The sequence below is a fragment of the Micromys minutus genome (genome assembly GCF_963924665.1).
Source record: "Micromys minutus genome assembly, chromosome: 7".
NCBI lineage: Eukaryota > Metazoa > Chordata > Mammalia > Rodentia > Muridae > Micromys > Micromys minutus.
The window spans coordinates 72,369,379-72,385,093 of NC_137976.1; the positions used below are offsets into that span (position 1 = coordinate 72,369,379).

Genomic DNA, 15,715 nt, shown 5'->3' on the forward strand with positions numbered 1-15,715 from the left:
GTTTATAGTTTCTTTGGAACAATATCTATTCAAGCCCTTCACCCACTTTTCAGCTGAGCTATGTTCACTAGGCAAGTAGAAATTTAGTCTTAAGGATATCAAGAAAAGTTGGCTCTTACTCATGTTATGATCAGCTTATAGAGTGTAATGGATAGTCTAACAATGCTTAAATTCTTTATTATAAAAACAAAACTAGAAACACTGTAGAGAAAAAATGCTGTATCATGTGGGGTAAGCACTTCGAAATGTTTGTCTCCTTAGGAAAACAAAATGCCTCATCAAACCTTTCATTAAAGGCACTCTCTCTTCAGGAAACATTCTTCCCACTAGCCACCTTCATATACAAATTGCAGAAAGAATGTGTTTATTTGCCTGCGATCTTTATACCCTTCTCTCCAGCAGAGCCCATAGATCTGTTCAAAGCTCCCATGGACTTTATATATGTGTCACAAAAGCTCTTTTACATCATCCCCAGTGTGAACAGTGAAGGAAAGGATCTGCTATCAAATCCAAACCAAGTCCAAACCCTAATCTAGTCATCCCAAGACCCACAACTGTGTCATAGTTACCATATTTTTATCTAAAACCAAAAATATGTAAATTATTTTTGAAAAATGCTTACATTTTGTTCTGCCAACGAATAAACAAGCTGTGGAAGAATGTCGCCCTTCACAACTGCTTCTGCTAAGTCATCATTGTAATTAGCCAGTCTCCCCAGAGCCAAAGCAGCAGTCTGTTGAATTGTTGGGACCACATCCAGAAGAAGCGGCCTTAGCAAAGACATTACACCTGAGTTATGAAAAACAGAAATCAAAAAAAAAAAAAAAAAGAAAAAGAAAAAGAAAAATAGAAATCAACAAAATTCTTATTAGGAAACAGAACACAGGAGCTAGAGAGGTTTCTCAGTGGTTAAGAGTACTTGCTGCTCTTGCAGGGGCCCTGCATTAACTTCCCAACAACCACAGGGCAGCTCACAACTGTCTGTGACTTCGGTTTCAAGGAATCTGACACCCTCTTCTAGCCTCAGAAAACAGGCATACACATGATATACACACATACATACATACACACACATACATACATACATACATACATGCATACATATATACATACATACATACACACACATACACACATACATACATACATACATATATACATACATACATACACACACATACACACATACATACATACATACATACATACATACACACACATACATACATACATACATACACATACATACATACATACATATATACATACATACATACACACACATACACACACACATACATACATACATACATACATACATACAAAACATTTATGTACATAAAACAAAGCATATTTTAAAACATAATTTAGCACATAAACACAAAAAATAAGGGTAAAAAAATCAGCAAAAACAAACTATTGAAAGCCAGACACTACAGTGTATACCTGTAATCTCAGTGTTTGGGAGGCTGGGGGGGGTGAGTAATCGATCACAAGTTCAAAGCTAGCCTAGGTTGCAAAGGGAGACCCTGCTGAATATAGAGATCAAATATATCTAGTATCAAATTGGGCAAGACACAAAACCATGGAACTCTTTGAAATATATTAACAAACTCATGGCTCTCCTGATGCCACGTCATCAGCATATCCTACTAGCATTGCCACAGTGGTGCTTTGCATGAGAATATCCCCGGAGGCTCATGTACCTCAGCACTTAGTTGATGGTACTGTTTGAAGTGATTTAGGTTTAACCTTGTTTGAGGAAGTACATCAATGGAGTGGATTTAAAGATAAAAAGACAAAAACAAAGAAAATCAAAACCTTCATCACCACTTCCATTTCTTTCTCTCTGATTCTTGGTTGTAGTTCAAGACAGTCATCATTCCAGTCTTAGCCCTCTGGAACCTCAGACTCAAAGAAATTCTTCATCCTGTAAATTGGCTTACGGAATTAGTAGGCTTGCTCTACAAATATTACCCATCCCTTTTACTCAAAGACCACACCTCTGCAGCAAGGGGTACCAAACCTGCCAGAAGACTATGTGTCCCACACCTAACTTCCTGTATCCTTTCCACAGCCCTGCTTAAAGAAAGGACCCCAGAATCACACTGCTAAACCTATCCGTTCCAGCTAAGCACCAGTATCCTTCCACCTATAGGCAGAGAGCCTAGACTAACTCCTCCAACACCATATTTGTATATTTATTATGGGACTTAGGGATTTGAAGTTAGGAAACTAGTAGTGTGTACCGGTACACAAATCTTTGTTAAGCAGGTGTTTCAGATTCTGTTTCCAACTTTTAAGGTGGTATGAGGTTTAGGATTGAGTCTTTTGGTAATTCAGAGTTGACGATTTACTGAGGACCACCCCTCTCCAGGAAGGATCACTAGACCTACAATGATAACCCCCACCATTGCCCTATCTCTACAACCTGACTGGAGACCATTGCCCCCAGTCAGTCTGATAGTTCTCTTCCACATCTCTCCTATTCTAGTGGAATCCTAGGCTCACATTACCAATTCCACAAGCAGCAACTGTCCAATCACCTCCCTCCAGATTCCATAAGAGTAGCTGTGAAAATCATTTTACTTTACAGAAGGGATGCTCCTGGGCTTAGAAACCTTACTTGTCTCAAGATAGCAGAGAATAGTTCAGATTGCCCATTCAAACATCAACACTGAATTGCTGAAAGACTAAATCCTAAGCCCCATTCAGTTGGTCAACTACCTTAAAAGTTGGGAACTGTCTGAAACACCTTCTCAGTAAAGCTGAGGCAAGATTTCCATGCCAATAAATACTAACAATGACCTAACTCCAAATGCCTAGATCACATAAAAATACACAAATACAAATAACCAAAACAATAAGTCTCAACAAAAAATTTAATACTCCCAAAATAATGTCCTCAAGAAAGATGACTTGGGTGATGTGCAACACAATGAGTTCAAAATAGCAGTAATAATCATAATAAAAAAAAACTGTGTGTGTGTGTGTGTGTGTGCGCGCGCGCGCACGTGTGTGCAATAAAGATTGGGTGGTAGTGATACACATCTTTAATCCAAGCATTCTGGAGGCAGAAGCAAGAGAACATCTGAGTTTGGGGCCATCCTGGTCTGCAAGCAACAAACCAGGGCTACCTAGAGAAACTCTATCTTTAGAAAACAAACAAAATCACAGTCAAATGTATAATTAAACCAACTCAAATCTTTTAAAAAATAGAACTAAATTAAGAGAATCTTAAGAAAAGTCCAAATGAAATAAAATGTAAAAATAAAAATTCAAGAAGGCAAATTTAAAAAAATCAGATTGTATCAAGTACAAGGAAGAATATCAGGTCTTAATGACAAGGAAAAAAAACTGGATCACTCGGTTTAATAAAATGTTAAATCAAAACAGAACAAAGAACAGAACATTCAGGAAATGTTGGTAAAAGACCAAATCTACAAATAAGGAGACGAGATCCAAGCCAAAGTCACAGAAAATATTTTCAACAAAATCATAGTAAAAACTTCCCTAATCTAAGAGATGTCCAAGAGGCATAAAGAAAACCAAATATGTGGGGCCAAAAAAGAAATATCCAACATTCTATAGTAGTCAAACTAATAAATCCACAGAGCAAAGAAAGGATACTGAAGGCTACCAGAAAAAAAAAAAAAAAAAAAAAAAATATATATATATATATATATATATATAGGCAGGCTCATCAGAGTAAAAAGCCAATTTTTCAACAGAAACTGTGAAAAACAGATGAGATTGGACCAGTGTTGTACAAGCTATAAAAGAGCAAAGATGCCAGGCAGGACTACTATACCCAGCTAAATTATCCATCATAACTAGAGGGTAAATAAAAATTTTCCATGATAAAAACAGACAAGGAAACTATGCCCACTAAGCCAACTTTACAGAGGATACTAGGGGGAATACTTGGGTTTGAAGAAGACATTAAACACACCCAAGAAGGTACAAAGAACAATGAATCCAAAAAAAGTATAATAGAATACCTCAAAAACAAAAGTACAGAAGTTAATACACATTATTCAATAATAACTCTTAACATTCATGGTCTCAACACCCCAATGAAGAGACACAGAAAAGAGATTGGATCTAAAAACAGAATCTATCTTTTTTGCTGCATCCAAGAAACACTATAAATAATGGATATGACCTTAGGGTAAAGAATTGAAAAAAAATAGTCCAAGAAAATGGAACTAGGAAAAAAAGCATAGATATTCTAATATGTAATAAAAATAATCTTCAAACCCAAACTAATCAAAAAATATAAGGAAACATTATATTCATTAAAGGAAAAATCTACCACCTATGCACCAAACACAGGAGCACCCAATTTCATAAAGGAAACGCTATTAGATTTAAAACCATAAATCAACCCTAACACAGCAATACTGGGTGATTCAAACACCCTCCTAGGTCATTTTAGGGAAGGAAAAAAAAACTAAAGAAAGTTTGAAGTTAAATGACTTCATAAATATAATAGAACCAACAGGCATCTATAGAAACCAAATATTAAAAAATGCATGGTGTTCTCAGCAGCCCATAGAACTTTCTCAAAATAGACTACATATTAGGAGAAAAGAAAATCTCAACAAATATAGAAAAATTGAAATATCATCCATGGAGTGAAGCTAAGTGTCAACAACAATAGAAATAAAAGAAAGTACACAAACTCATGGAAGTTAAATGACATACTGCTGAAAAAAAACTGGGTCAAAAAAGAAATCAAGAGGAAAAATTTTAAATTCATAGAATTAAATCAAAATAGAATTATAACACACCAAAATCTGTGGGACTCAAGGCAGTCCTAAGAAAAACTATTCAGTACTGAGTACCTAAATAAAATTAAAGACCTCAAGCTAATAACTTAGTGACATATCTGAAGGCCTTAGAGAAACAAGAACAATCAAAACCAAAAAAGTAGATGGAAAGAGATAATCAAAATCAGAGCTAAAATTAATGAAATAGAAATGAAAAACTATAAAAAATCAACAAAACAAATAGTTGATGCTGGGAAAAGATTAACAAGACTAGCAAAACTTTAGCCAAATTAACCAAAGAAAAGAAAGAGAATCAAAATTAATAGAATCAGAAAAATTTTTAAAAAGGAAATATAACAGCAGACAATGAGCAAATTCAGAAAATCATAATGACATACTTTAAAATCTATATTCCTGCAAACTAGAAAATCTAAAAGAAATTGATGAATATTTAAACTTATATAACCTATATAATTTAAATCAAGATGAAAGTAATAACTTAAATAGACTCCTAATATCCATTGATGATGTAGAAGGCAGTAATTTTAAAGGGGGGAAGTGGTTGACAGAGTCTGTGCAGAATTATACCAGACCTTCAAAGAACTACCACCAGTGTACTCTACAAAAGAAAAAAACATTTCCAAATTTCTTTTCTAAAGTCTCTATTACTCTTATACCAAAATCAAAGACCCAACCGAGAGAGAGAGAGAGAGAGAGAGAGAGAGAGAGAGAGAGAGAGAGAGACTATAGGTCAATATCTTTGTATAAACAAAAATGCAAAACAATCTCAATAAATATTTGCAAAATGAATTCAAAATCACATCAAAAACATAATGGATCATGATTAATTTGACTTCATTCCAGTGATACAAGGATGTTTCAAAATATGAAAATCAATAAACATAACTCACCAGCTAAATAAACTAAAAGACACATGGTCATCACATTAGGTGCAGAATAGGCCTTTAAAAATCCTGATAAAAGAACTGGAGAAAATAGAGGTACAATGTATATATCTCAACAAGATAGAACACCCACATCCAGTATCATCCTTAATGAAGAAAAACTAAACTTTTCCACTAAAATGAATAGAATGATATTCACTCTTCCACCTCCTGTTCAACACAGTACCTGACGAACCAGCTACAGTGATCAGGTAGGTGAAAGACATAAAGGGGATACAAACAGGCAAGGAAGAAGTCAAATTATATTTATTTGGATATATAATTCTAGGTATAAAAGACCTTAAAGTGGTTCTCAACCTGTGGGTTGCGACCCCTGTGCCAAACCTCTGTCTCCAAAATTTTCCACAACACGATTCATAACAGTATCAAAATTACAGCTATAAGCAGCAACAAAAATAATTCTATGGCTAGGAGTCACCACAACATGACAAACTGCATTTAATGGTTGCAGCTTTAGGAAAAAAATGAGAGCCACTCCCTGAAAGATTCCTCCAGAAATCCCATGCAGAAATAATTCAGCAAGGTATCAGGTTATAAATTTAATGCACAAAAATCAGCCTTCTTATATAAAAGTGCCAAACACATTAGGAAAAAAACAAGGAAACAAGACCATTCACAGTAGTCTCAAAAATAAATATTCCCTGAGGAATAAACCAACCTTAGTGTAGAACTATACTCCTTCCTGTGGACCCTCGCATCCTCCCTTCTAGTCCATGCCCATTCCTTTGCGACAGCCCCTAATACCTACAGACACGTCCAGGTGGGGTGCTCAGTGGCCACACCTCTCTGATGATCTCCCCTTTCTCACTCTTCAGCACAGCAACAATGCCCTTGTGGATGCCCCTCCTCCTACTTCAACTCTCTTCACTGAAGACTCCAACCAAGGCTTGGCTCAGACTCGGGGTTCTCCTGGACCTTTCATCCTTGTGTCTCTAGACATCTCCATCCTACTTGTAGGATCCCCTCTTTCCACCACACCCTCAACCCCTGGGGACCCCTCCTCTTGATGTGAACAGGGAAACCTTCAGCACTGAATCCCTTCTCGGGCTTTTCTCCTAGAGCATCTCTATTTCTGTCACACACTGACCTGCAGAAGTGCACACTCTCTAGCAGGCAACCCAATCCAGTATATGTGGAGTAGAATGCCCAGGCCTTGGGGCATTTGTGAGTGGTATAGCTGGGTCATGGGGAGATAGTTAGATTTTTGAGAATCTTATTCACTGATTACCAAAGTGACTGCACCAGTGTGCCATCCCAAGACCAGTGAATGAGGGCTGCAGGTCGCTTTGTTTATCTTTGCCACTATGGCAGGGATAAAATGATTTGTACAAAAATCATTTGCATTTCCCTAGCTGCTAAGATTGATGGACAGTCTTAAAGATATTGCTTAGCCATTTTTTTTCTTCTTTTGAGAACTCTTTGTTCCTGTTCCAGGCCCATTTTTCAAAGGGGTCATTCCTTTTTTCAGTTCTTTGTTTTTGCTTTTGCTCTTTTGAGTTATTTATATATTCATAATATTAAGCCTCTGCCAGTATGTGCCTGCCAAGGGTACTCTCCCATTCATGGACTTCCTCTTCAGTTGTTTGACTGTTGTTCGCCTGCACAGTCTCATTTTATGAGGTCTCACTTATCAGTCCTTGAACAGATTAAGATGTCTTCCCTGCACCCACAGCATGTAGAGAGCAGCCTGCGTTTTCTCTTAGACACTTCAGTGTTTGTCTCCTGCTTCACATCTGATCCATTTGGAAATGACTTTTATGCAAGTGAAAGATAAAGCTCTAATTTCGTTCTTCTGCATGTAGGCATCCAGCTTCCCCAGCACCATTTGTTGAAGATGCTTTCTTTTCTGAGCTTCAGGATTTAGCATTTGTTCCACTACTCTGCATGTCTATCTTTGTACCGAGGCAATGTTGTTCTTATTACTGTGGGTCGATAAGGTACCTTACGTTCAGGAGTGGTAATCCCTCCAATACTGTTCTTTTCACTCTGGATTGTTTTGACTATCACGGTTTTTTGTGGTTCCATGTGAATTCTAAGATAGCTTTTATTTTTGCATTTCTGTGAAAAATGAGTTGGGGACTTTGATTGGAATGGTACTGAATCTGTAAATAGATTTTAACAAAATGGCCATTTTCACAATATTAATTCTATAACTATATGAACATGGGATGTCTCCATTTTCTAGTGTCTTTGTTTCTTTGGTGGTTTAAGGTTTTCTTTTAGAAACCCGGACATCTGGTTATTTTTGAGGCTATTGTAAATGGGAGCGTGCCCATGGTCGTCTCCTTTGTATGTCTGTTGTTGATGCACAAAAAAAAAAAAAAAAACAAAAACAAAAAACTATTGATCTGTGCAAGTTGACTCTGGATCCTCCAGCACTGCCAATACGTTTGTGTATTGCATCTAGAATTCTTCTGATGGACTTTGGGATCTCTGGTGAGTGAAGAGCCGTCTGAGAAGAGTGATAGCTTTACTTCTTACTCCCTTTCGTTTGTCCCCACTGCTCCTGCTCCAGCCAGGGAAGAGGGGTGGGGACAGAAGACATCCCTGTCTTGCTCCTGACTTCTGTAGCATTACGCCAACCTTTCTCTGTTTAGGATGTTGGCTGTGGGTTTCTCATATGTTGCTTTTATTGTGTTGAAGTTTGTTCCCTCTAGTCCTAAATTCTATAGGACTTTTATCATGAAGATATATTGAATTTTGTTAAATGCTTTCTTTTGCATCTATTAAGATGATTATGTAATTTTCTTTCTTTAGCCCAGTTTTATGTAATTTATTACATTTATTGACTTGCACAAGTTGGACTGTCTCTGCATTTCAGGGATAAACTTAACTTGGTCATTGTAAATAATCTTTTGTTGTTTGTTGTGTTTGCAAATATTTGATTAAGCATATTTGAGTATATGTCCATCTTAGATATTTATCTATGGTTTGTGTGTGTGTGTGTATTGTGTTGTGTTGTGTATTTACTTGGTATTGGTATTACAGAGATACTGGTTTCATAAAAGGAATCTGGTAGTGCTCTATTTCAATATTTTAAAAATCATTTAAGGAGGACTGTATATAAATCCTATGACGATCCATTAGACTTCTGCTGCTAGCCCATCTAACCCTGTTAATGTTTCTAGCTAGAAAGTTTTTTATTACTGTTTTGATCTTGTTTGTTAGAGATCTCTTGAGGTTGTTGACTTCTTATTAGTTATTAGGTTCTCCAACTTAGTGGAGTTTGACTTTTAACACAGTCCCTGATAATTCTGCATTTCTTCAGCATCTGTTGCAATGCTTCCCGGTTCATTTCGGATTCGAATCATGTCAATCCTGGTTCCTTAGTTGAACCAAGAATCTGTTAATTTTTTTTAATCTTCCCAAAAAACAGCTCTTAGATTTGTTGATTTTCCCTGTGTATGCTGTTTTCCTTGTTTTGATCTCACTGATTTCTGCTCTGCTTTTTATTATTTCTTACTGGGTTTGGATTTGGTTTGTTCACTTTTTTTCAAATTTTTATAACATCATTAGACTATTCACTTGTGTTCTCACTAGTTTTTAATGTGGACACTTAGAGCTGTGTGTCTCCCTGCGCCTTCAGTGTGCTCCCGAGGCTGGCTGCAAGTTTCCATTTTCACTGAGTGGCAGCAGTTCCTGGTTTCTATGACTAGAGTGGGGACCTTCCTTATCTCTTCTGGTTAGTTTGTTTGAAGTCTATTTCGCTTGCTTCCTGGTCCCATCTGATTAGAGTTCTTTTGTCTTTCTTTTTACTCCAAGGTAGTGCTTATCTCTAAAGCTAAGACGTCTTCCCTGTAGGCAGCAAAATAGAAGGATTTTGTTCCTCGATCTTTTCAGTCTGTATCTGTGAGAATTGAGACCATTGTTATTTAAAGGTACTATTGAAATACACGTGCTAATTGTTGTCAATGTGTTGTTGATTTTTGTGCTATTCTTCATGTTACTTTGCATTTTAATAATTACAGCTTTATGTTTCTTTCAGTGGCCTCTTCTATGCTCACTTCTCTCTTCAGCCCAAAATAATGTTGTTTGTGTTGGATATAAGCCTTTTCGGATGTTTATATCATAGAGATGTACTTACTCCTTCGACAGATAGCTTTTGCAGAGAATATTAGTCTAGAGTGGCCATCATAATCTTTTAGGACTGGGGATGCATTGCTCCAGGCTCTTCTGACTTTCAAAGTTTCTATTAAGAAATCAGCTGTGATCTCATGGGTTTTCTTTTGTATGTGACTTGTGTTTTTCTCTTGCAACTTTCAATACACTTTCTCTGGTATGTGTGCTTAGTTTTTTAACTATGATATGCAGCGGGGATGTTTTTGGTCTTGTTTATTTGATGTTCTCTGTGCTTCTTGTAGCTGTATGGGTGTGTCTTTCCTGGATTTGAGGAAGTTATCTTCTACGATCTTGTTGATCTATATATAAGTCTTGGTCTATACCATTAGCTCAGGATTCTTTTCCCTTATCTATGCCTATAATTCAAAGATTTTGTTTTGTCTTGTTTTTTATGATGTCCCACATTTCTTGTATGTCACTTTCTGGTGTATTTTAATTTTTTTCATACTCCTTACTTCTTTTGTTCGGATCCCCTATTTTATCCTGATATTCTTTCTTATGCTTGATATATTCTGGTTAATGCTTTCCTTTGGATTTTCTAGTTGAATTGTAGTGTTTTCTAATTCCCTCTGTATTTCATCTAGCATTTTCTCCAGTATTTCTATCTCCTTATTGACTTCTATTATGAAGCCCTGAGTCATCTTTGTTATTTCTATCAGCCTCATATTTGTTATTTCCTTGAGCATCACTCGGGCATTTATTATCTTAATCTTCCTCCTTGGTTTCATTGAGCTGTCTCTTTGTGTCTCCTTTAAACTCTTTAAATTCTTTGATGAAGTTTATGATTGTTCTTTTACATTCCATGTCCTGGGGTTAATTTAGGCAACTCTCATGGGCAAACAATTCTACAGGATGGGTAGGTTTTGTAGAGAAGAGACAGGCTTTCATGTCGTTGGTATTTTTGCAATGAGTTCTGAGAATGTGGACGTCTTTCATTAGTTCATATTTTCTGATAGAACAGGCTGGGAAAAGGATGTGGGAGTATGTCGGGCCTACAGTCTGGAAATGACTTGAGAGGAATAAAGCCAGGTGCCAGAAGATACTAGCCTGATACACAGAATTGTTTCCTGGTCCAAGCCTAGAGTATGGGAGTTGATAAGGATGGATGGAAAGTTGTGATGTAGTGTAGGAGAGTTCTGTGTGTTGAAGAATAATGTAGTATTGCTACTGGACTGATAACTTGACCTTTGGAGAAAACTTACTACTACTATTCTGCTAAATACACATAATATTAAACCAACTCCTAGTGGCTTTCATTATATCCATAGACTAATGCATCTCTCAACATTCATCAGAGAATCTAGTGACCAACACGGTAGATAGCGACCAACACAGATCTACAAATGGCCAAGGTGGAGAAAAATTAGGGACTAAAAATGCTAATGCTAAATAGAACATACATACTGCATTCCCTTTCTCACAACCTGTGGATAAAATGGATCTAAATAGGGAGAGTGAGATCTATGCTAAACACTTCCAGGCAATCTGCACTGCTTTGAATGACCCTGACAACCTGTCTGATTTCAGTGAAAGTGAAAATAGACACCGAACCATTTTACCTCTTGACTTCACCCAATGAGACCCCCTGCCCCCCCGCACTCCCCCACCCCCCCGGCCAGGGGACTGGAAATTGTACAGAAGCTCAGGAGCTGCCTCCTCTGACTCACCTGGCACACGGTCACAAAAACAATAGCAAAACAAAACAAACGAACGAACAAAACCTCAGCGGGTAAGGAACCCAAGTGGACAGCAGCTGAGGCGTCAGGGGACAGAGGGGGCCAGGGTCCGGGGTGGGTGGCAGGTGGGAGAGGGGCGTGGAAAGGTAGGGACAGCGAGGTTAGTGGCTGTCAGAGCCAGCAGCTGAGACAGTAGGACAACGCGCGGGGTGCAGACTCACCTGCATTCTGCAGCGTTTCGATGTTTTGGGGTCTGGTCGCCAGCTCCGCCACCATCTGCACGAACTGCGTCCGGGCTTTCTGGTACTGCTCGAAGACTGAGGAGAAAGACTCAGTGGAGGTGCCCTGTGGCCCGAGGCGCCAACCCTCCCGAGTGCCCGCCCGCCTTTGCCATACCTTGCAGCACCTGGCGCTGGCTCATGGCGCCGCACCCGCTTCTCCGGGTGCTGGTGGTCGGCAGATACCAGGACCTCCGCCACCGCTAGGCGGGCACTGGGATCCGTTCCTCTGTGTATACGTCTCCGGGGCAACGGACCGCGACCGGATGCAACCGCCGACAAAGGTCGTGACGTCACGGCCAGGGCGCGGGAGGCTGGTACACACTCTACCGCCCGCTCACCACCCCGCAGCCGCCTGGGGTGCAGAGGGTATCTTATGGGGGCGGGCGACTGTCAGAAGACATGGTGACACACGGACACAGAGTGGCTGGTGTGACACTTCACACAGTCAAGAACAACCAACACATAACCACCACTTAAATCCAGTCGATACAGTACTGTCAAGACAACCCTAACACAGGGTTTTGTTCCTGGTGTTATCTCTGACACATAGGACATTTTTGATTTCCGGATCTCTGAAAACTCACAACAACCGTATAATTAATTACACTTAAGCAGAAGAACAAACAATATAATTAATATCCTACATTCCAGGGTGTAATAACAACTTTGTGATCTGCATTTTCTTGGATATTTTGTTTTAAAGTCTAGCTTCCTTTTGTGGCTAAGTGACATTTCCAAAATGGGGACTAAATCTTGAGCGTAGAAAAGCCCGGTTTCTTTTTCTCATTACTGAAAGCGGTATTCTTTAAAAAATTCATAGGAGTACAAACTGTAACAATCTTTTAGTGTAACGATATTTAAGCCAGATACAGTAGTCCCTCACACTGTGTCTTAAACTGGCCTTGTAGGAATGAGATCAACTTTCAGACATATTTCAGGCTAAATGTACTTTAAACAAAAAGGCGTTTGTGTATGTTCCTTGCATGCACAGTAGAAGAGCCGGGGTGGGGAGGGTGGTGTGGGTGTGGTGCCTGGATGGGTGTTTGAGACAGTCTCTCTCTACATAGCCATGAATGCCCTGGAATTCACTGTGTGAGCTTGGCTGGCTTTGAACTCAGGGAGATCTGCCTGCCTCTGCCTCCTGAGTGCCTCTATCCCTTGTTAAGCAGAACAACTCTTGAGAGAGTTTGAACAGTCTATGCATTACACTTACTCCACTACTGGTTTCTAGCTTCTTTTTTGAGAGCGAGCAAATATTTCAGTAATGTGTATCTACTTTATCTGTCTGACCGACAGCTTCACAGGATGCCAACTACGCAGATAGTGCCCACTGCACAGTGCTGGCAAGACAGCAAACCCAATAAAGAGGACGTTCATGTTTATCTGGTTCTCAGTAAATGTTTTAGAGATTTATTTTATTTATATAAGTACACTGTAGCTGTCTTCGGACACACCAGAAGAGGGCATCAGATCTCATTACAGATGGTTGTGAGCCACCGTGTGGTTTCTGGGATTTGAACTCAGGACCTCTAGAAGAGCAGTCAGTGCTCTTAACCACTGAGCCATCTCTCCAGCCCTACAATAATTTTTAAAGATCTCCCCCATATCTGAGCTCTCCTGCTGAAGTGCTGGTGTTTGATGGTGCTGCCAGATGCTGACGGCTAGAGAGATGACAGTGTCCTTTTTCCCAGCCAGGGCTCCACAGAAATGCTCCCTATCTTCCAATTCTGAAGTTCACATGCTGACACTAGACCTTTGCGTGACTCTAAGGAATAAGTTTCACCGTGAGATTACATTTCCTCACCAGACTCTTTAAAATAAACGTCGTTGGATGGCCCCATTTAGAGACATAGGAGTAAAGAATTAAAATTGCAGACGAGTTTCATAATTTTATTTTCAGTCTCTTGTTGCATTATAAAAAAGAAATCCACTTAAAACTAAAAGGTCCTTAGCTGAGCATGGTAGCTGGCCTTTAGTCAGAGGCAGGTGAATCACTGTGAGTTCCAGGACAACCAGGGCTGTGACACAGGGAAACCCCGTCTTAAAAATAAAAACTAAATAAACAAATTCTCAAAGGCCCTATGGTTTTACTTCTGTCTTTAAACAAGCTGTTCTTCTAAACTGTTGTCCCTGCTATGGGGGTCGGGGAAGATCTAATACTATAAACACAATACTTGTGGCTACAGAGTTTGAAAACATACGTCCAAATGGCATGCAAATGATTTTAAGTTACAGATCCTGAACATGCCATTACCGTGGGTTAAATGTATTTATTGCTCCTGATAAAACATGCTCTGGGGGCCTGCTTCATTTCTGAAAAACTGCAGTGACCTACATGCTGCCAGCAGAGGGAGCTAGAGAGCTGAAAATTCTAAGTTCAAACTTGACAAGGTTTTCTGTTGCGGTGATGAAACACCATGACCAAAAGCAACTTGGGGAGAAAAAGTTTTATTTGAACTTACACTGTCAGGTAACAGCCAGTCACTGAGAGACACATAAAACTACCCACACAATCATCACCTTTGGTGAGTTCAAAGTTATCCAGAGCTACATGAGACCATCTCAAAACAATCAAATTTTTGCTGTTTAGTCTAGATTTCTTTTTTAACTTTAGTACATTTGTTGTTTGTTTGTTGGTTGGTTTCTCTGTGTGTGTGTCTGTGTGTGTCTCTGTGTGTATGTATTTCTACGTTTGTGTCTGTGTGTGTCTATGTGTGTGTGTATGTATCTATCTGTGTGTGTGTGTGTGTGTGTGTGTGTGTCTGTATGTGTCTCTGGGTGTGTGTCTGTGTGTGTGTGTCTGTGTGTGTCTATGTGTGTGTCTTCTGTCTCTCTCTCTCTCTCTCTCTCTCTCTCTCTCTCTGTGTGTGTGTGTGTGTGTGTGTGTGTGTGTGTGTGTGTGTGTGTGTGTGTGTGTACATACCCAGCCATGTGGAGGTCAGAGAACAACTTTCCTGAGTCAGTTGTCTCCGACTCTGTGGTCCAGGGATCAAATGCAGGTCCTCAGGCTTGACAGCAGATGCTTTTGTCCACTGAACCATTTTACTAGCCCTTCTAAATGTAAAGATTTTAAAGTTCAGAAGAAGAAAAAAGAGGACACTGTCAGTGGGACAAAATGACAGCCAACAGAAAGAATCTTCACCATCCCTACAGCTGACAGAAAGCGAATATCCAAAATATATAAAGAATCCAGAAAATTGGACACCAAGAAGCCAAATAACCCAATTTAAAATGGGGTACAGACATTTGAGAATTCTCAGCAGAGGAGTCTCAAATGACTGAGAAGCATGTAATGAAAGATTGTGTCCTTAGTTACCAGGGAAATACAAATCCAAAAGACCTTGAGATTCCATCTTACACCAGTCAGAATGACAAAGATTAAAATCTCAAGTGACAGCACTTGCTGGAGAAGATGTGGAGCAAGAGGAACACCCCTCCATCACTGTTCGGAGTGCAAACCTGTAGAAGCACTCCAGAAGTCAATTTGGGGATCTCTCAGAAAACCAGGAATAGTTCTACCTCAAGACACAACTTTACCATTCCTGGGCATATACCCAAATGATTTCCCACTATACCACAGGGAGTCTTGCTCAACTGTGTTCTAAGCAGCTTTATTGGTAATCGCCAGAAACTGGAAACAACCTAGATGTCCCTCAACTAAAGAAGAGACAAAGAAAATGTGGTACATCTACACAATGGAGTACTATTTAGCTATTAAAAATAAAGACATCATGAATTTTTCAGGCAAATGGATAGAAATTGAGACTATCATACGGAGTGAGGTAACCCAATCCCAAAAGGACATGCATGGTATGTATTCACCTATACGTGGATATCAGCCATAAAGTACAGGATAACCATGCTACGCTCCATAGACCCCAAGAAGCTAAGCAAGAGGGAAG

At 39.1% G+C, this 15,715-nt stretch overlaps 1 protein-coding gene across 3 annotated transcripts in view; it reads right to left on the bottom strand.

Annotated features, from left to right (window-relative positions):
* LOC308422516 (sperm-associated antigen 6) overlaps positions 1-11,953 on the bottom strand; it is a gene marked incomplete at both ends in the record, with an annotated part of 47,563 nt that extends 35,610 nt beyond the window's left edge. For all 3 annotated transcript variants that reach the window (XM_080919156.1, XM_080919157.1, XM_080919155.1), the window contains 3 exons: positions 623-789; positions 11,754-11,849; positions 11,929-11,953. In XM_080919156.1, the coding sequence (XP_080775282.1) occupies positions 623-789; positions 11,754-11,849; positions 11,929-11,953 (288 nt within the window). The remainder of the gene's footprint in view (positions 1-622; positions 790-11,753; positions 11,850-11,928) is intronic.
* Between the last annotated feature and the right edge of the window lie 3,762 nt (positions 11,954-15,715).